The 21,877-nt window shown below is 35.0% G+C and overlaps 1 protein-coding gene across 8 annotated transcripts in view; it reads left to right on the forward strand.

Annotated features, from left to right (window-relative positions):
* Nucleotides 1–21,877, forward strand: part of Hgsnat (Heparan-alpha-glucosaminide N-acetyltransferase) — a 78,550-nt gene extending 56,673 nt beyond the window's left edge. For all 8 annotated transcript variants that reach the window (XM_089239827.1, XM_089239832.1, XM_089239825.1 and 5 more), the window contains 5 exons: nt 2,445–2,531; nt 5,350–5,424; nt 7,245–7,315; nt 18,645–18,757; nt 21,613–21,877. In XM_089239827.1, the coding sequence (XP_089095953.1) occupies nt 2,445–2,531; nt 5,350–5,424; nt 7,245–7,315; nt 18,645–18,757; nt 21,613–21,788 (522 nt within the window). In that variant the 3' untranslated portion in view covers nt 21,789–21,877. The remainder of the gene's footprint in view (nt 1–2,444; nt 2,532–5,349; nt 5,425–7,244; nt 7,316–18,644; nt 18,758–21,612) is intronic.

The raw sequence follows: 21,877 nt of genomic DNA on the forward strand, positions 1-21,877 counted from the left end.
ATGAAAATACCCTTCATTAATTTCCATAGAAATCAAACTCTTCATACAATATACATGATAAGCTTGATACTTGACTATTGATGGTTTTTTGCCATTCGACAGAACATGAGCTCCCACTTAAGGGAGCTTGATAGACTTTCAGCCTTGGGGGGCCACAGATGAATCTAATTTTGTTTGAGTGTTTTTTGCACTCCATAAATGTACTACAGAGTGACCTGCCAGAAGTGTTCCTTGCTTAGAGACATGGATAGGCGAAAGTGTATGATCGTCTTAATAATATCATAGGGCCCTTTTGCAAAAAGATATTCTGGGGCCCCTATCTAGCAGGAAGTTCCTGCCTACCTATTTACACAATTACTCTCCAAAATCATGGTACTAAATCTCATTATCAATAGGGATACCTGTGCATTTAAGGTCCCCAGGCCACATTAAGGTTGCTCTAAGAGGAGATAGCCATGTGATAGAGATTCCCAATTTTAATTTTCATGCATCCCCACTAACTGACATAAATCATTAGTTACCATTAATTTAGAATCTTGTAGTTCTGTTATAAAATTGAACATAACTTTTTGTTTTGTTAGTTTTGGTCTCATTCAAATGACACCCTTAGGTAATTGTTATAATTGTAATTTTAATTATTACTGGTCTAATAAATTTAATTTATGTTTCTTATAAAATGAATAAAACAATAGAAACTCAAATAATTTGTTTCACAACTGTCTCACCCAACCACAATTCTTTTCAAAGATAAAATGCAGATTAATTTATTTTTTATTATTTTACTTCATATTTTGTATTTAAGACACGTGGATTTTTCAGAATGATACAAAGATCAGAGCTTGAGGCTTCGCTTTGAAAAATCCCTACTTCCATTGTCATGGAACATTAAAGACGATGAGGAAGTCTTTCATACACTTATACCAAGAATGTCTTTCCCATAGTGAGTGGCATTTTAAAAAATGGGCCCACAGAGTTCAAGAAGGAACCCAAAATCAAACAAGGGCCTTCAACTATTGAAGGTTTTCATTAATTTGATATGAATACAATATTTTTTTTAATTTGGTCTTCAAAGCACATTCATATTTAGTGTCACCCACCCTATTTGCCAGACATAAGCCCATTGGATTTAAATTGTTTTCTTTTCAGCATAATCCATATAATGTAAACTGATACAACTGAGATCTATGTAGTGCCTGTTCTGGTGGATGCATTTCCGTGGAACTTGGTATGTACGTTATATGGCCCATAAGGAAAACTAATATAAAAAAAATTTCACTTTTTCACCTGGTCATCAAAAATTGAACTTTTTTTGTAGTTTTCTTTTCCCTATGGTTCATATAACCTACATACAAAGTTACAACAAAATGCATCCGCCAGAACAGGCACTACATAGGTCTGAGTAGTGTCAGTTTAATTATAATCATCCTGTATGATGATGTAAAAATTTTGCATGTGTCTCTTTTATTTAACATTTTATTGTAAAATAAAAATAGATGTGTTTAAATGGGAAGACCTCTAATAGAAAATGACTTAGTTTCACATTACAAGTTACTTGTTGAAATGTCTATGGTCGATTCTGATTGATCAGCATGGTCCCCACGTGGGATAATGACTACACCTGGAATCTTGGATGAATCTTCTAATTTTCTCACAGAATAAATTTACTAGAGAGGGCCTTGTGAAAATTCTTGGCTTAAAGGGGTTCTCAGCATTAGCTCCAAGAAGGGTTTTGGGAGGTCCTTCCTCCTAGAACAGTTGATAAAGTGTCTAAGACGGAGGTTTCAGATTATGACTCGCAAGAATTCTTGAAATTTTGAAATCTATTTGTGATGAGATTTTCTTTAAGCACTCTCTCTCTCTCTTTTCTTAGAAATAGAGCATGGGGAGGTGTATGCAAGTTTTGTAGTCTTAAGGGCATTAGTGGGAAAGCTGTAAAAAATAGAAGTTTAACCACCTCTGTCCTGAAGGAAACTTTGAATTTTACATTTATTTTAAGTATAAAACAGCCTAAAGTAAGTTTCTGTTGACATATTATGGATAAATTTCTACCAAATGATAGCAAGATTTGGAACTCATTTTGAGGTCTCTGTGAGTATCTCATTTAGCTAGATGTAATTTTCAAAAAATGCTGTCTAATGTCTCTTACAGGCATGGCTGAGGAGGTTAAAAACCCATAGTCTAGAAAGTATTGACCAGACACAAATCCTAGCCTAAGGGGAGGGAACCACTTCAGGATATGGGGTCCTGTTGATAATAATTGTGATTCTGATTGACCAAATTTCTGTCTGATAGGGCAATTGCTTCCCCCCCCCTCCCCCCACTGGATCAGGTGCTATGTGTTGCTATACTAAATGTGGACTTGTTATAAGATGTTCCTACTTCATATTTATTTTTATCTAAATATGCTATCCATATATGTTACATGTATTTAATTTTTTTTACAGCCTTTATATAACAATAGCTTACCATATGATCCTGAGGGCATTTTGGGATACCTGACATCTATTTTTCTTGTTTTTCTTGGCTTACAGGTATGCAGTTCAGATTATAATTTTAATTTATCAACATAGAAGGAAATATTTTCTAAGTAGGGACTAATAATAATAATACCGTGATCCACACGTATTCCCAAGGGATCAGCATGATCCATCCAGGGAATTTGTTAGTGTTAGTAAACATCCATGCCAGAACCGGGATTCAAACCCAGACCTGCACAGTGAGAAGCTAGCTCCCTAACCACTCGACTGCCAGGCGGCGATTTGACAATATCTGTTTTTAAAAGAAATCCTTTACACACTGATAAACATCATTTTAAATCAAGTTGGCAGAAGTCTGTTTCATGTCTTATGATGGAAATGCATGAGAAAATTGAGCAGCCCACTTCTTGTGAAATAAGCTTCATTATTCCTTTTCTGACTGTGATAAGTTTGACAGATGCAGAGAGGTTTGTGCACAGATCTGAAAAATCTGTGAAATTTATGCCATGAGTAGTGGCAGTGTCTAAATGGATTAGACCAGTGTTCTTCAACCACTGGTCCATGAACATGTGCTGGTCTGGGAAACATTACAACCAATTCATATAGCCGCTACATAATTTAAAATTTACTTTTCAATATAATACAGCAGCATTTCTCAACCTATGGTCTGCAACGATGGCTTAGGTGGTCAGCTGGCAGACTTCATAATTCGATTCTAACTGAATGAAAATTCTTCAGTTGCTGTAATTGATAAAAGTAATATCCATATTGATCAAATAAAAATTGTACCTCCATATATAGGTTCACCATGTGTCATCAAGGAAAATGCGGGAAATTGTGATCCTAAATATGGGATATCGCCGATTGTAGCCAAAAGATTTAATTTATGACAAATTTGCTAATTACTGCAAAAATGGATGAAGGGTGGAGAAATAAAGAGGCATACAAATCACAGCAAACAAAATGTATTTGACGGGAAAAACATTCAAATGCACAGATGAACACATTCTATTGAGGAGAAAAGAAGAATTGGGATCTTAAATACAGGACGTCATGTCAGTTGTCATCAGAAATGTTGCTATCTATAAGTCGGCAAATTCCCTGATTGTAGATAAAATCGCTGAAAAATTGAGGAAAAAAATGTTGATCCTAACAAATACATAAGATGGATATTTGTATTCATAAACATAATTATCATAATGATTATTAAAACGTTGTTTATTCCCGATTTTAGAAAGCATTATAAATTCAAACAAGCTGCATTGAAAAAACTAGGCAAACGTATTATTCAACTACTTTCACCAATCTGTAGCCATAAAAATGTTGGAGAACATTTGGTTAGTCTGTTGCTCTCAGAGACCATCCAACTCTTTGGGAAAGAGCACAAACCATCCTAAGATAGCCTTTCTAGGTGGTCACATCTGTCTGTTTGGTTAGCCTGTTTAAGGAAGCTCTTCAGAACATGTGTGATTATCTAGGCTAGTGTTTTTCAATATTTTTATCTTGCGGTACACTTGAACTTCTGCGGCACTATTAAATTGAGATTTGTAATGAAAGGTAATTAAAATTCCTGAGTCTTAATTAGATATCTAACCTTAAAGCTTATGTACAATATCTTTTTTGCTAGGTCAAATTTCGAATGTGCATAGTCTTAAACCCTTCAAGTGGTAATATGGTGGGATATCTTGCCTCCATAAAACCCTCTTATTTTAGCATTGACAAGCCCAGATACTTTCTAAAGTTGATCGCTCAATGGAAAACTTTTCCCCATACTGCTTAGTAATTTCTAATTGCCTCTTAAAGGGTTGTCTCCTTCCAAGTATATGATCAATTTTATTTTTAATATTCCACATTGTGAATCCCGAAAAAAATGATTCACACAAATACAGAAATTCATCCAAAATATTGGGGGGTAGGCTCAAACCTAATATTTCTATAGATATTCTGGAAATGATGGCAAATATTGGAGCTCAGGCTCCAATATTTGCCATTATTATACCATTAGTATTATGGCTCCATTATTTGTATCTTAAATGGATGCAAGTTAACGCTGATGCACGAATGTGCATTAAAAACTGAAAAATGCTGTGTTTGCTTAATATTTTGAATCCCTAGCTAGTTATTAGACAATTATAAATTAAATCGAAAATATCTTGTCATTTTGTTTAGAATGGTTGATAAAGTGAAAATATTCTACGATATCTTTGCAAACAAATTCACTGAATGCTAAAAGTTAGAGTATCCAACTATATATATATATATATTTTTTAAATAAATAAATGTGAACCTCACATATTCCCAAGGGAATTTGTTAGTGATAGTTGGCATCCATGCCCGAACCGGGATTCGAACCCAGACCTGCACAGTGAGAGGCTAGCTCCCTAACCACTCGACTGCCTGGCGGCAGTCATCACCTAAAGACAAAACACATTTCTTATGTATTTTGTCTTTTCAGGTGAGATATTACTTGGAATTCTGCATTTTCAGTCAAATACTTAATACACAAACATCATAAAGGTCTTAATTTAGGTTTATACACTAGTTGTTATAAAATTTTAACTTATCATATTTTGGACTTCCCTAGAAAATAATGTGGTTAATGTTCTATAGAATTTTCGGCGGCACATGACCCACCAGTTGAAAACCGCTGATCTAGGCTTAGGCAGCCATCTATAATCACTGAAGATCTTGTGCAAGTGTTAGACATCAAAACCATTACTAGTGTAGCTACTGTGGTAAATGTGAAAATAGTGCCAAACCATTTTCATCTTTATCTCTATATCTTGTATGTTTGGTAATTTTTACAATTCTCAAATTAACTTTCTTGTCAACCAAATAATTCTTGAAACCACTAAAATGATTATATTTTCAGGCAGGAAAAATCATTTTGATATATCAAACTCCAAGAAGTCGCTTGATTCGTTGGACAGCATGGGCTGTTGTGACAGTAAGTACATAAAAGTGGAATGAAGCTGAGTTGGTATTTAACAGACAGGTTTGAATTCATAATGAGAAAACATTTGAGATATAGAGTTTATGCTTCTACTGCACAATTTTTATACTCATTGCATCTTTACTTAATGTTTATAGCTACTATCTGTAATTTGCATTGGATTAAATATTAAATTATTTTCATAAATATGTTACCATGTGCATAAGTATATGTTAATATTTTCTGTAAATCTTGCATATTTGGCATTACATCCATACCACTTCAAAATAAAATGTACTCATATAAATTAATAGCGAAATAATGATATAAAAATGGGGTTGTCAGACATCTGTATAGGTCCTGTTGGTTCCATATTTAAAAAAAAAGTGAAGTGTCTGTAGTTTTTAAAACATCATACACAATGAAACACAGGTGTAACAACACCTCGACTGTAACAGTAATAATTGGCAGACCTGGCTGATCCCCTCAAAGAATAATGTTAATGAACCTTGCTTATGATGTCAATGAAAACGACCTTGGATATAATGACAACTTCTGTCACTTCTGCTTCCATTTCTTCGAAATTTATCATCACATTGAGAACCTGTATAATACATGAAAATTCTGGCATCTGCAGCTTTCACTTTAAAATATGGAAGACAGATGGCAGTACCACTATAACATGAAAAATTCATAACAGTGACAAAATAAATCTGTTAGAGCCACACATACAATCAAAACACATGTTCCAGTATGTACCAATTCGTTAGAAATTTCAAAGGAATGTTTTTGCGAGGTGTGTGTTTGGTTAAGTAGTAATAACATAGAGTTGTTCATCTTTTCTTGTTCAATTTTGATTTAGTTAAAATGATGAGTGCCAAGTGACTGGATGTCTTACTTTATTCTCAATGAAATATGGTCAGCTTTAGATGTCTATGTTGATAGTTAAAGATCTAGTAACCCCTATATAACTATGTTCTGACACATTGTTGGACCTAAGTATTGATAAGTGTGTCACACTAAGAAAATTTTTTGCACTTTCTCATTATGCACGAGTGTCCAAAAATTAAGTACAGAGCATTATTTTACATATGCTGAGAAAACTGTACATGAATAGCGACAAACATTTGTGATGCATGTTTGTCACTATTTATGCTTAGTTTTCTCAATATATGTAAGAAAAGTACTTCATCCTTGACTTTTGTACACATGTGAACCTCTTAATTTTCCAAGAGGTAAATGACTATTTAGTTACTTGAGTTTATAGCACAACCTCCTTTAGCTCTTCAAATTTCTGATATAAATGTCAGCTGGACATTGTTTATGTTTGGAAATAAGCAGTAATGTTTTAAAAAGTGCAGGGGCAAAACTAAAGTCCATAATTAGATTGAATTTTTTAATAAAAGCTTCAGGTTTTTTTGCTCAGCAGAGACTATTACAAAAAACAATGTACATTCCAATAATATTTTTTAAAAGTTGTCCTACTGGATGATTAATACAAATATGGTCTCAAGTTTCTGATTGAGAGTTTCTTCTCTCTTTCTGATTGATAATCTCTACTTGACATTTTGTTGCAAGGATTCTCTTTTTTTAGTCCTACTGGATGATTAATACAAATATGGTCTCAAGTTTCTGATTGAGAGTTTCTTCTCTCTTTCTGATTGATAATCTCTACTTGACATTTTGTTGCAAGGATTCTCTTTTTTTATCAGTACTTAAAATTTTATGAAACATCTTGCAATTAAATACATCTTGGCAATATCAGTAAAGCATAAGAAATCCCATCAAGATTTGCTTGACTCAACAGTTTCTTTGTTGTTTTTGTTTTTTTTCAGGGAATATTGGCAATTATATTATCTAAAGGAACAAAAAATGAAGGTTGGATACCTATCAATAAGAATTTATGGTAATATTTTAGCACATTTAGGTTTGAGTACTTTTCAATTGTTTGAAAGTTTTATGACAAGTTCTAATTACCTTATTTCTTATGATATGTCGTGCATTCAAAAATGTTTCTCTCTTCTCCCTTGTGGAGAGTTTGATGGGAATACCACATCAACATGTCCTTTGACTAAGAAATTAAGTAATTTTGTTAAATTAGTTAGTTACCATTTTATATATATAGAAATGTCCTCTCCACTTGTCAATACAAGATTCATCAAAAGACTGGTTATTTGTGGAGATGAAGATTACAAGGAAGAAAATTCATCACTGCCCCCATGGGGACTCAAACCCCGGTCTCTCGCTTGCCGGACGAGTGCTCTACCATCTAAGCTATGGAAGCAGATAGAATATTTCAACCTTGGAGCATATATATATATATATATATATATATATGTTGAAAGGCACCGTACATGAACAGCGTCAACAATCAACCAATAGCTCGTGAATGACATAGGCCACATGCATATAGAAATGTCCTACACAAGCTATTAGTTGATTGTTGATGCCGTCCATGTACGGTGCCTTTCAACATATATATACACTCCAAGGTTGAAATATTCTATCTGTTTTCATAGCTTAGATGGTAGAGCACTCGTCCGGCAAGTGAGAGACCGAGGTTCAAGTCCCCGTAGGGGCAGCGATGAATTTTCTTCCTTGTAATCTTCATCTCCACAAATAACCAGTCTTTCGATGAATCTTGTATTACAATTTTATATATTGAAACAATTTCATCCAGGAGAATGCGAAGTATCAAACACAGTGAGTGATGAAACTGTAATGTAAGTAACTTTTTTTTAAGTTTCAAATATTCTAATCCAAAATACTCTAGCAGAGCTTTATAGATTTAATAAAATAAAATCAATACATAAAAATTAATAAAATTGAAATAAACAAATGCAATAAAGTGAAATAAAGAAGAAAAAATTGAAAAAAAACCAGAGAACTGGATAATAAATAAATGACTTTGATTGTTTAGGTATTATTGTTAATAGTTTATCCTAGGAAATAAAAACCAATGAGTAATTTTTATTCCATTTGTGTATAGGCTCTAAAAAAGAGATTTTCAAGCTCCAAAACTTGTGAACTCTCACCAACAAAATCATTGATTAAAATGGTAGTCATACTATTCAGCAATAGGATTTTCTGGATGTTATACCGAAACAAATATTTTGAAAAGAAAATTTGTTTATATCCTCTTGCATACTGGACAAGTGCACTAACCAATATATCAGAGACAACTTTCATTTCCTTATAAAACACATTATTAGAATGAAACGATGGTTGAAGATATTGCAGTCTCCCTTAACTAGAGCAATGGCTGCCCTAACTGGTGATAGTATAGAGAGATATTTTTTCAGTCTGAAATTTATCGTGTAATATGATTTTCTTGATGTTATGTGGAAACGAATCTCTGGAAAGTTGTTTGTCTCCTCCAGGAATGGAACCCCGGTCCTCTTACATACCATGCAAACACAACCTTCATTTTTCTGGGATGGCAGAAAATCTATTTCTAAGTATAAAATTTCTAAGTATATTTCAAGCTGAAAAACATCTTTCTAATCATACCATTGTTTGAGACCGTCGTGAGACAGGTTAGTTTTACCCTACTGTTGATAGGCTGAGCTTTCCAGATTGATACAGATGGGTGAGGCTTCAGCTTGGTGCACGTTCTGCACTAAGCCCTGGGGTCAGCGGCTTTGGCTCTGTAGCCATAGCCAAAAACCACACGATGGATATTAAGGGGCCGGCACCTTCCCCTCAAATCACTCGACTCTGGATTTATTTCCATTTTGCCCTGCCAGAGCATGTACTGAGCAGGATGGTGGCGTCCGATTTACGAAGCTTAACTGCATACTCTTAGGGGTGGGACAGGGGTGCATCATTGAGATACCATTGTTTGATCAACTTTGTATCTTTAATGCATATTCATAAAATTGAGTGATATGTGTTTGCCAATGCTGAAAAATTCTCCACTAATGTTTGGCTTAGACGCATACATTTTTGTTTGTTGGCCTTGCTACAGGCAGAACAAGTTTTCTGTTGTTCTGGAAGTTTTAAAAGAGGGAAGATTGTGTAAAAAAATTATAGTGTTTTAATGTGTATAAGGAACCCCCATGATATTTTGGGCTTAAAATTTGGGTGAAATTTATCAAGGATATTTATTATTTTAAGATATAAAAAAAAAATATTTTTCTATTTATCGTAGAAACCATTATAAATTCCTCATCACTCTCATCTGTTGCATCCCAATCAGCTACATAAACTGGTTCATTATCATATATGTTAATATCTATACTATCCATGTATGAGGAAACCCTTCCACCCACAATTTTTGGCAAAAAGGGGTTCCTTATGCATGTTAAAATATGGTAAGTTTGTATTTTGAATACCTATGCAGCCCCTTGAAAAATGAATATCTGAAATCTTTATGACATTAGCATACCTTCTCTAATTGGAAGTATATCCCTATGATGAAGGGTATAAAATAATTTATCTTTACATCTTGTATATGCAACGTGAACTATCAATCGCCCAAAAACTACACCACATGATTTTTTGTCAAAAACCAATATGGAAAAGGGCTTCCTATTTTTAGGATTGGTTGAATATTGAGAGAGTTATAACGCTTTGAAATTTTGTAACGTGTCAGTGATGTTGATCTGGTCAGTCACGCGCCAAACACCCAACAAAAGTTAATTTTCCCCTTGCAAGCGTTTTGCAAAAAAATAAACTGAAATATATTCAATCTCTTTGAAAGCCAAGTTCTGTCTTCTTTCGTGATTGGCACTTTTTCTCTTCATATAGAATGATGTTATAGCCTTGTTACCTTTGCCCATTCTATATTGACAAATTTATCACCAGATTTGTAAAGTATTAGCCAAATGAGATTTGAAAAATTGTTTTATCAAAATCAACACTTTTCTGCTAAAATGTAATTTTTATGTGGTAATTTTCTCTCCAGTCAAATCTTTTAAGCAAAATGGCAAGAAAAATATTGGTTTCTCTGAGGGCTAATATCATTGATATCAGCTTCAAAAATGCCAAATTATTTATTCATTTTTGATATCTGTGTGTATATTTGTAACCTTGACCCTGATTTAATGTATAAAACTGTTGGTCCTATGTGATTTTCCATGCTCTTGGCCCATCCAGAGTGTAGGAGGGGCAGAGAAATTTTATACTGTTTAAGTTTTCTTTCTTGCATTGTGTGACATCAGTATTTTATTCACTTCATCACCTTTTTGGCCATCAAATGTAGTACTACACATCAGGTGCAGTGACCTTTTTGTGTGATAAATGCAACTATGTAAACACACACAAAAAAATGTGTTTTTTTAAATGCAAAATTGCATATACAGTCGAATCCCATTTTAACGAACACTTTTCTTATTCCTCAGATAATTTTACATAGGAATAATGCAAAAAACCTAGAATTCCTTTATAATGAAATTTCGTTTTAACGAAGTGATTTCTTCGATCTCTTGGAGTTCGTTATAACAGGATTTAACTGTATATAGTATTTATTTATTCAATATTGCTTGGCAGAGGCCTATACAAGGGAATGCAGTGGTAAAATTTGACAGAGGAGATTGTTAATGTTGCAAAAGAAATTGGAAACTGTTGTACAGTCAATAATGTTTGATGGGAGGTTGTTATTGTTAGAGGAAAGAAACTAAATTTGAAACAATCTATGTATGCAAAGATGGGTTTCAATTTTTGGGAATGGTTAATTCCATTGGAAAAGTGTGAAGCTAGATTTAGAGAATTAGAAGTGTCGATATGAAAAAGGCCATGAACGATTATGAAAAGAAAGGTTAATTGAGAAATATGTCTGTGTGGAAAGCGGTTGGATATTAAGTTGGCGCTTGCAGGACCTCAACTAGATGCTTGGTCACCTGGGGCAAGCGCGCATTTTGACGCCCTCTTGTAATGTTGAAGGAGAGGTTTCAGAATGAAATTTGCGTCCCCCCCCCCCTCAGGTCTAGCGGCCGGGGCACGAGACCTGCGTGCTCCACTTTATTTGCAGCCCTGGGTGCTTGAGTTCAGTTACAGAGGCTGAAGATGACCAGCAGATTTATTTTGAATAGATTCTGATTAGTCTTTATTGGAGAGATTATAGGGGTCCCAGATTTCACAGGCATTATGAGAGTACAGGAAGGATATAGGTTTGGAAGCAGAGATGTCTGGGGTGATAGGTAGAGTTTTTAAGGTTTTTAAGAAATATAAGAGTTTTTTGGAGACAATTATGAAAGATGTAATTGACATGAAGGTTCCAAAGGAGGTCGCCAAAAATGATTACACCCAGATATTTATAATAAGAAATCTCAGTGATTATAGAGTTATTGATAGAGTAAGAAGAATCAAGGGAAGTTTTTTTTGTAAGTTTCATAAAAACTCTTTTTGAAGAGTTTAAGGGTAATTGCCAGGAGAGCACCATTCCGATACAATGTTGAGGTTATTTTGGAGAGATGCTTGGTCGGATTCGTTGTGCACTGTTTGGTAGATGTCACAATCATCTGTAAAGAGTCTGATATGGCAATTGATGGAATTAGGAAGATTGTTTATATAAATCAAAAATAATAAAGGCAAGAGGACCAAACCCTGGGGCATGCCAGACTTAACCTGGAGAAATGGGGAGTTCTGTTTCTTGAAGGAGACAAACTGGCTGCGGTTGGTGAGGAAGGCTTCCACCGATTTAAGTGGTTGAACACATAGGCTAAGGTTTTTGAGTTTAAGTAGAAGTTTATTATGGGACACCTTGTCAAAAGCTTTAGAGAAATCCAAGAAAATTATATCAGTTTGGATGTTTTTGTTGACACTGCTTGATAAATCATGTATGAAAAGAGCTAATTGGGTAGTTACTGATAAAGATGATCGAAAGCCATGTTGATTAGGGAAAAAGTTTATTGAATCAAGGTGTGAGTGAATTTCCTTGGCAACTATGTGCTCAAAAAGCTTGCAGTATATATAGATTGTTAACCGGTCAAAATTAAGAGGATGAGAGAGAGAACCTGATTTATGAATTGGAATTATCTTAATTTTCCAGTCAGAGGGCAAGTTAGATGTGTTCAATGAGACGTTTTAAAGATAATTAGAAATTTCATCAGCACAAAGTTTGAGAATGTTTTGGGATCCCATCGGGGGCCAGTGGAGTGGGCTTTCAATTTTTTTTAAAAGATTCAGAAGGTCTACTTTAGTGAAGACCACAGGACTAGAGTTGAGTAATGTATCAGAAAAAGAGTATTGAGAGAGGAAGTGTGGTCAGAAGAAAAAGCCTGATTAAATTCTGTGGCACTATCAAGGTGAGAAGTTATGTCAATGTTATCAATTTTAAGGGAAGAAGGGCCAGCTGATTTTTGGCGAAGAAAATTCCAAAATTTTGATGGGTTAGTTTTAAGGCAGTGAGGTAAAGAGTTAGTTAGATAATTTGTTTTTTGGTGAAAGATGAGATCTTTAAGGTTACGTGTATACTGTATATCTCATTTTGGAGAGAAAAGGAGTTATTGAATTTGAGTTTGGAGACATTTCAGCAAATTTTCCCTTTTAAATGGATAATACACGATTGATCCAGGGGTTAGAGACATTTTGAGGAAGTATTTTTGATGGGAACAGAGAGAGAGAGGCTCTCTGAATTTACTCCAGAGAATATGAATATCATTTAAGGAAGATGAGACAAAATCAGGGAAATGAGTGCAAAGGATATTTTGCATAAGGGGAAAAGTTTGCCTTGTTAAAGTTGATTTTTGCAGTGAGTTTAAAGGAAAGGCAGGGTTCCCAGCAACCTGGAAAGTCAGGCAATTGGAAAACAGTCAGGGAAAGTCAGGGAAAATGTTAAATATTTGTCAAAAGTCAGGGAAAATTCTAAATACTTGGGAAAAGTCAGGGAAAATCTGAAGGAGAAAAAAGTCAGAGGATAAATCTACATTCAAGTGGTTTACCTTCACTTTTTTCCATGGAAGATTATTTTTCAGATCCTCAGAGGAAGGAAAAAAAATCCTTATCAGCATTTTCCTCCAGATCCCCTACTAAGAGAAATGTGTTATCAGTTGAAGGGTGGGATTTTACATACTGGGAAACAATGTTGGCCAAGGAACAATCTGCCCTCTGAGTAAATAGATGATGGGATCTGTCTAAAGAGGAGAGACCCTCCTTTCCATTGTTGAAAACAAAGCCAATACCAGCTCTAACTTCTTTTCTATCTCTTCTGAAAACACATTTATCCTCTTGCTTTTTTTTTCCTGCCTGTGGGTAGAGAACCTTTAACCTTTTTATGTTGAAGAATGATTTGATCTGTGTGAGATTTCCAAGGAAACTGGTATTGTGTGCAAGATTTTGTGTCCACTTTATTTGCAGCCCTGGGTGCTTGAGTTCAGTTACAGAGGCTGAAGATGACCAGCAGATTTATTTTGAATAGATTCTGATTAGTCTTTATTGGAGAGATTATAGGGGTCCCAGATTTCACAGGCATTATGAGAGTACAGGAAGGATATAGGTTTGGAAGCAGAGATGTCTGGGGTGATAGGTAGAGTTTTTAAGGTTTTTAAGAAATATAAGAGTTTTTTGGAGACAATTATGAAAGATGTAATTGACATGAAGGTTCCAAAGGAGGTCGCCAAAAATGATTACACCCAGATATTTATAATAAGAAATCTCAGTGATTATAGAGTTATTGATAGAGTAAGAAGAATCAAGGGAAGTTTTTTTTGTAAGTTTCATAAAAACTCTTTTTGAAGAGTTTAAGGGTAATTGCCAGGAGAGCACCATTCCGATACAATGTTGAGGTTATTTTGGAGAGATGCTTGGTCGGATTCGTTGTGCACTGTTTGGTAGATGTCACAATCATCTGTAAAGAGTCTGATATGGCAATTGATGGAATTAGGAAGATTGTTTATATAAATCAAAAATAATAAAGGCAAGAGGACCAAACCCTGGGGCATGCCAGACTTAACCTGGAGAAATGGGGAGTTCTGTTTCTTGAAGGAGACAAACTGGCTGCGGTTGGTGAGGAAGGCTTCCACCGATTTAAGTGGTTGAACACATAGGCTAAGGTTTTTGAGTTTAAGTAGAAGTTTATTATGGGACACCTTGTCAAAAGCTTTAGAGAAATCCAAGAAAATTATATCAGTTTGGATGTTTTTGTTGACACTGCTTGATAAATCATGTATGAAAAGAGCTAATTGGGTAGTTACTGATAAAGATGATCGAAAGCCATGTTGATTAGGGAAAAAGTTTATTGAATCAAGGTGTGAGTGAATTTCCTTGGTAACTATGTGCTCAAAAAGCTTGCAGTATATATAGATTGTTAACCGGTCAAAATTAAGAGGATGAGAGAGAGAACCTGATTTATGAATTGGAATTATCTTAATTTTCCAGTCAGAGGGCAAGTTAGATGTGTTCAATGAGACGTTTTAAAGATAATTAGAAATTTCATCAGCACAAAGTTTGAGAATGTTTTGGGATCCCATCGGGGGCCAGTGGAGTGGGCTTTCAATTTTTTTTAAAAGATTCAGAAGGTCTACTTTAGTGAAGACCACAGGACTAGAGTTGAGTAATGTATCAGAAAAAGAGTATTGAGAGAGGAAGTGTGGTCAGAAGAAAAAGCCTGATTAAATTCTGTGGCACTATCAAGGTGAGAAGTTATGTCAATGTTATCAATTTTAAGGGAAGAAGGGCCAGCTGATTTTTGGCGAAGAAAATTCCAAAATTTTGATGGGTTAGTTTTAAGGCAGTGAGGTAAAGAGTTAGTTAGATAATTTGTTTTTTGGTGAAAGATGAGATCTTTAAGGTTACGTGTATACTGTATATCTCATTTTGGAGAGAAAAGGAGTTATTGAATTTGAGTTTGGAGACATTTCAGCAAATTTTCCCTTTTAAATGGATAATACACGATTGATCCAGGGGTTAGAGACATTTTGAGGAAGTATTTTTGATGGGAACAGAGAGAGAGAGGCTCTCTGAATTTACTCCAGAGAATATGAATATCATTTAAGGAAGATGAGACAAAATCAGGGAAATGAGTGCAAAGGATATTTTGCATAAGGGGAAAAGTTTGCCTTGTTAAAGTTGATTTTTGCAGTGAGTTTAAAGGAAAGGCAGGGTTCCCAGCAACCTGGAAAGTCAGGCAATTGGAAAACAGTCAGGGAAAGTCAGGGAAAATGTTAAATATTTGTCAAAAGTCAGGGAAAATTCTAAATACTTGGGAAAAGTCAGGGAAAATCTGAAGGAGAAAAAAGTCAGAGGATAAATCTACATTCAAGTGGTTTACCTTCACTTTTTTCCATGGAAGATTATTTTTCAGATCCTCAGAGGAAGGAAAAAAAATCCTTATCAGCATTTTCCTCCAGATCCCCTACTAAGAGAAATGTGTTATCAGTTGAAGGGTGGGATTTTACATACTGGGAAACAATGTTGGCCAAGGAACAATCTGCCCTCTGAGTAAATAGATGATGGGATCTGTCTAAAGAGGAGAGACCCTCCTTTCCATTGTTGAAAACAAAGCCAATACCAGCTCTAACTTCTTTTCTATCTCTTCTGAAAACACATTTATCCTCTTGCTTTTTTTTTCCTGCCTGTGGGTAGAGAACCTTTAACCTTTTTATGTTGAAGAATGATTTGATCTGTGTGAGATTTCCAAGGAAACTGGTATTGTGTGCAAGATCATATACACAATTTGATTTGGTGGCAAAATATTAACATTCTGTCTGTAATGTGCTTTTCAATGGTATATTATCACAAAATGTTATACATTCGGCTCTCCCCGTATTCGTGGTTCCTGTATTTGCGGGGTTTTTTTCTTCATTGAAATTTTTTTTTCAGCAATGCTTAGCAATCGTCATTCACATGTTTTGTTTACAAGATTTGAGTTGTGCGTGTTTAGGATGGCTTATTTGTCTAGTGCTACTGATAATGCTCTGAAAGGAGAAAAAGAAGTGAAAACTTTACAAGAAAAATTGAATATATTGGCTATGCTTGGCGAAAGTAAGTCAATTGCTGCCGTGGCTCGCCATTACGGAATCAACAAATCTACAGTGAGATATATCAAGAAAAGGGAACTGAAATTCGGTCAGCCGTGGGTGTAGCTGCACCTGTGGCAGTGAAAACTTTGCATCGCCTATGCAATCCACATGCTTCTCATACCGAAAATGCAGGATTTTTTTGCTAAAAAGTTTAGTAGCAGACCTTCTTTGTAGCAGAAGACTGCTACAAAGAAGGTAGTCCAATTGATCATAATGGGTAATAGCAAAAAGATTAATTTATTCATCTATAAAGGGAAGGGGTAGTGAAACGTCTCTTTCATCAGAATTTTATGCAAGTAAAAGTTGATTACATTGGTTTAAGAAACGATTTGGATTACACAATGTAAAAATCACTGGCGATCAAGCCACTGCTGACCAGGAGGCAGCTAGAAAATTTCCAAAGACTTTGTAGAAAATTATTGAAGAGAATTGATATTCACCTCAGCAGATGTTTAACGCTGATAAAACTGCACTATTTTGGAAGAAAAAGCAGCAGGAAACATTTATCACCCATGAAGAAAAGCGAGCTCCTGGTTTTAAGGTAGACTTACTATGTTGTTTGTGCAAATGCGTATGGGTACATGGTAAAGCCGACCATCATTTTTAAATCTATGAATCCGTGATCATTGAAGGGAAAGGATAAGTTAAATCTCACGCACAGTATTTTTGATGAACATTAGAAAAGGTTGGACTACGAAAACACTTTTCCTGGATTGGTTTAAACAATGTTTCATTCCAAAAGTCTGGAAGTACCTTGAGAGTGAAGACATGCCATTCAAAGTTCTTTTGATACTGAATAAAACTATTGGACACCCAGATGTCAATTAGTTCAAAGTTGATGGTGTGGAAGTCTGTTATATATCTTTTAATACAACATCTATCATTTAGCCCCCTTGATCGGGGGTAATGCGAGCATTCAAGGCTCACTATACATGTCACTCAATGAAGATGATTGTGCATGCAAATTACGCTATCACTAATGCCATTACTGTCATCACTAGAACCATGGCAGCTCTTAAGAGAGAAACAATCTCAACTCGGTTGGATTGATCTTTGGCCACAATGTGCACTCCAAGACACAACCATTTTTACTGAGCCAACTAAAAAGATTATAAAAGACATTGTCATGTTAGCGAAACAGGTGGATGGGGAAGGGTTCAATGATATGGATATAGAAGAGAAGTCGGAACAGCTAATTAATAGCAATTCAGAGGCATTGACCGAGGAAGAATTAATGCAGTTGATTGCTCATGAAACAAGCATTACCAGACGAATCAAAATAAAGAAGTAAAATACAAGTTCACCATGAGTAACATAGGGGAGGGCTTCGCAAGTTGAAATCAGTCATAGATTATTTTCATGATGTAGAGTCCCTCTACGGTACATTCTATGGTACACATGTAGAAAAATTGGTAAAGGAAGTCTTGTCAACACAATCCAACATACTTGATGATATGAAGAAGAAACAACAAACAGAAATCGCAATGTTCTTTCAGAAAACATCAACAATCAATCGCTGCACCCTCTTTTACATTCCCTTATACTTTTTCGTCATCCTGCTCTTCTCATGATATTCAAGAAATGAGATAAACAAATAAAACTATGTTTTCGGTTATTCGCAGATTTCCCGTATTTTTCCCACCCCTGGAATGTAACCCCCATGAATACGGGGTGGGGGGCGATGATAATTTAGAGTGATATTGGATGGTTTAGAATTATTATGCGCGTTACAGTGTATGCGCTTTTGGTCAGGGAAATTTTTGAATTTGGTCAGGAAAAGTCAGGGAAATGATCAAGCAGATTTTGCTGAGAACCCTGAAGGGAGAGTGTGATGAAGAGAAAAATTTATTAAAGGAATATTAAATTTTTTAGTAGAAACTCTAAAATCTAACTTCATTGCAGCAAAATCTAGCAGGACAAATTTTACAATAAAAAACAAAAGGTTTGCCCCCTCAAATAATATATTGGAAAAATTGCATGCAGTTTATGCTATTATGTTCAAGAATATCCAGGGAGTATACCAGCCAAACTTTGTGTCTGTTTTCCAGACCCTTCACATAACAATACAAATTAATGAAACCATAAATTTGAAAAAAAAAATTTGTAAAAATTTTAAGATTTCGCTTCCACAAAATTACTTTTCACAACAAAATTATGTATTATTTTTTTCTCAAAAATTGTCTCCTGAAATCTGATCATAAAAATAAGTATAAATTGGACCTGGAAGAGGTTAAATGTGGAAACTTTTGGTCAGCAATTTTTTTTTTTTTTTAGGTCTGTATCATACATTTTTGCAACTGGAAGCATGGCATTCATATTGATCTCGATTTGTTATATGGTTATCGATGTTAAGAAGTGGTGGACAGGTGCACCGTTCTTTTGTGCTGGTAAATATTAACTTATATATCATCTACAGAGTGCTTGCACAGCATCTATCGCATGCCTTTTCCATAAATTTTGATCATAACTTTTCATGACGTGAGCACTCTAGAATTCATCTATTATTTTTTAACCTTTTATAGGGCAAAAGACCAAGAAATAGACATTTATAATTTTTTAGTGGAAAAAATTCATGTTATTTTTATCTTATTTAAAAAAAAGAAAAAAAGGGAAATTATTATCTCAGAGACCTATAAAGAGTTAATATATGTGCTGCCATTAAATTCATCACAAGGAGAGGTAAATAAAATGCTACTATTTATATAACACATTCTATCAAACTAAGAAATGACAGGTTCCAGCCAGATTTGAATATTTTATCATATATAGTGAAACTTGTCTTGAACAGAATAAGGAGATAGCTCCATCAATCATTTTTATTGCACCACTGTCATTTTCTTCACACTAGGGCTAATTAGGCCAAGGCAACCTACAATTTATTGCTAATTACAAACAGCAGCCTTTTTTTGTATTCAAGAGGTTGGTGCTCTAGCCCCTCGGTGTGGGACTCCCTGCAATAGCAATCTTTTTTCTGTGGTCATGTTGCCGTTTCTGATGTACCCCTTGAAGAAAGTTTCTGGCAAGGGAAAACCAGGTATCGAACTCACGACACCCTACACATTCTCTGGTACTTTAGGCAAGTATCTTATTGACCTGGGTTACCGGCCACAGCTCCATCAATGATTGCACCTTTGTAAAATGAAAACCTGTCTAAAACAGATTATTTCAGTCCATTTCATACAGGTTATGCTGTAGTACAGTTGCTGTGTTGTATTATATAATATAAAGACAACAATGGGCAAACTCCCTTTTAATAGAAACCCAATTTTTTATTGAAAACTTTCAGACCTCATGAATAATAAAAACTTTTTGTTCATTGCACACTCGCGTGCTAAAGTTCAAATATTAAAATCTTCATCCAATCTTGCAGCAGCCACTGTGTGGTCATGTTGGTATTGTGATGAGGGCAGCGATTTTTTGGACCTGGTACTGAACAGGAGAGCACCAAATCCATTCTGTTGATTCAAATTACGGGGACGGATGCCAAAATATGCTTACCCCGAGTAACAGAGTAACATTCTTGTTTCTAGTTGTGGCCTGAATTATAATCACTTTTTATCAAGAAAGTTCAAATCACTCAGAGGTGGTCAACTAAAGTTGGTTTTCTGTGATTTTTCAATTTTGAGACAAATGATAACTGCTATCTGATTTAAAAAGTCTCATCATGGTTACAACAGGTACACAATCAGTGTTTCTTTCTTTACCACATACCAACTTCAGTAGTCATATCAGCATAGAAAAATTTACCACTGATTGGATTGAAAATATTTTTCTCTGGAGAAAGTACTTCTGGAGTACATAGCTCTGGTATTAGAATATTTATAGTTACTTTAATTCAATATGGGACGACACATGTTCACATGCCAAATTGTACTTTTTTTTCTTGAATATGGAAGAAAGCAGTGGCATCTTGTGAAGCTTTCGTCTATCAGTGGTTTGCTTGGGGTCAAGAGAAAGATTTCTTCTTTGCAAATCTCTGGGATCAAACTTGCAGATCTGATGTTTGTCTTCATGGTGGTAGTTAAGCATTACCTTTATCCCATTTACAACCTCAGTGTTTCTAGTGTGATCACCAAAATGTTTCATTCTGCAAATAAATATAACTGATGAAGCACTTGTTACTTAGCAAATTCAATGTCACCAAACAATGTGTGTTAGTTTGGCAGAAAATTTTATTGCCTGAATAGTCAAATTGCTGTAATTAATAAAAAGCCAACAAGAATCCTGCCCACAAAATTTTTAAAAGGAAATATTCACACAAATATCCATCCTCTACTGGAGTTTCTCACTTCTGAGCATGAATTTTGATGGCTGCATCTCCCAAACAAATAACTGTCTGATACACAAGAGCATTCAGAGGCTTTGTAGGTTCCAAATTGGCTCAATCCTGTCAGAATGATTTCTGACCAGAGGTGCATCTTGTGAAAGAGAGTGTCATGATGACCAAACAGGCACAATTATCACGATGGGTCCCTTTCTTTCAAACCAAGCACAACTCAGGTCTATCGCCATGTTCAATTTACTATCTAGTGATTTGTACCAGAAGTGTGATTGTTCTGATTTTTCAGTGTTCCCATCTATATTTCAGAAGTGAAGTATAATGATTGAATATTTGTACCGTTTGTCGGCCTGTTGCTCTCTGTGGCGAGACTTTATTATGGGGAGATTGGCTTGCATTTGTGCCTTAAAGTTGGAAACCACAGAAAATCAACTTCAGCCAACCACCACTGTGGTACCAGTGGGGTTCAAATCCAGGACCTTGTGATGCAAGTCTGCCAATATGACTACTACAGCAGTGTAATGTGTCCCTACGCTAGTAGTTAGAGTACATCTCCTTCATGGAAGATAAAATATTATAGCTGATTCCAGATAGTGTAAGTTTGATTTAGTTGGCCCTCATGAGCGTAAAATAGCTGTAGTACTCCACGCATGAGTAAAACTTTGCAAATGAATTAATATGGTTAGGAAATTTTCTATTTATTCTTTGTTGTAAGTGGGCAGTCCAGCAAAGTTCATTCTGTCAGAGAAGGAAAAGTCAAAGGATAGAGAAAAGTTTTAAGTTCACACACAACTTGCTCAGAAAACGTATCCCATACTTTAATTTCTAAAATCTGGCAACCATATTGATATGTAACTTTTATTTTTTTAAACTGTAAAGAGTGATATTCTCAACTTGAGGAAACAAGTGAATTTTAACTTTTCTGACACGAAAACAAGTGAAAATGCAAATGACTTTTTTCAGGTATGAATTCGATTCTCTTATATATTGGGCATACAATCACACATCAAATGTTTCCATGGTCATGGAAAGTTCCCGCAAACCATGGTGCAAAATTAGCTATAGATCTATGGAGCACTACATTGTGGGTAATAATTGCTGCCTGGGCTCATCGTGTGAACTTTTTTGTTACTGTATGATCTGATGTTTTATCTTACTGTTGTATCTCATATTTATTACTTTGTAACATTTTGATTTTTTTAACAATAAATATACAGTAAATTTCCAA

The sequence above is a fragment of the Pholcus phalangioides genome, unplaced genomic scaffold (assembly GCF_987345545.1).
Source record: "Pholcus phalangioides strain wild (caught in Gottingen) unplaced genomic scaffold, Ppha-v1.0 ptg000011l_1, whole genome shotgun sequence".
Classification (NCBI taxonomy): domain Eukaryota; kingdom Metazoa; phylum Arthropoda; class Arachnida; order Araneae; family Pholcidae; genus Pholcus; species Pholcus phalangioides.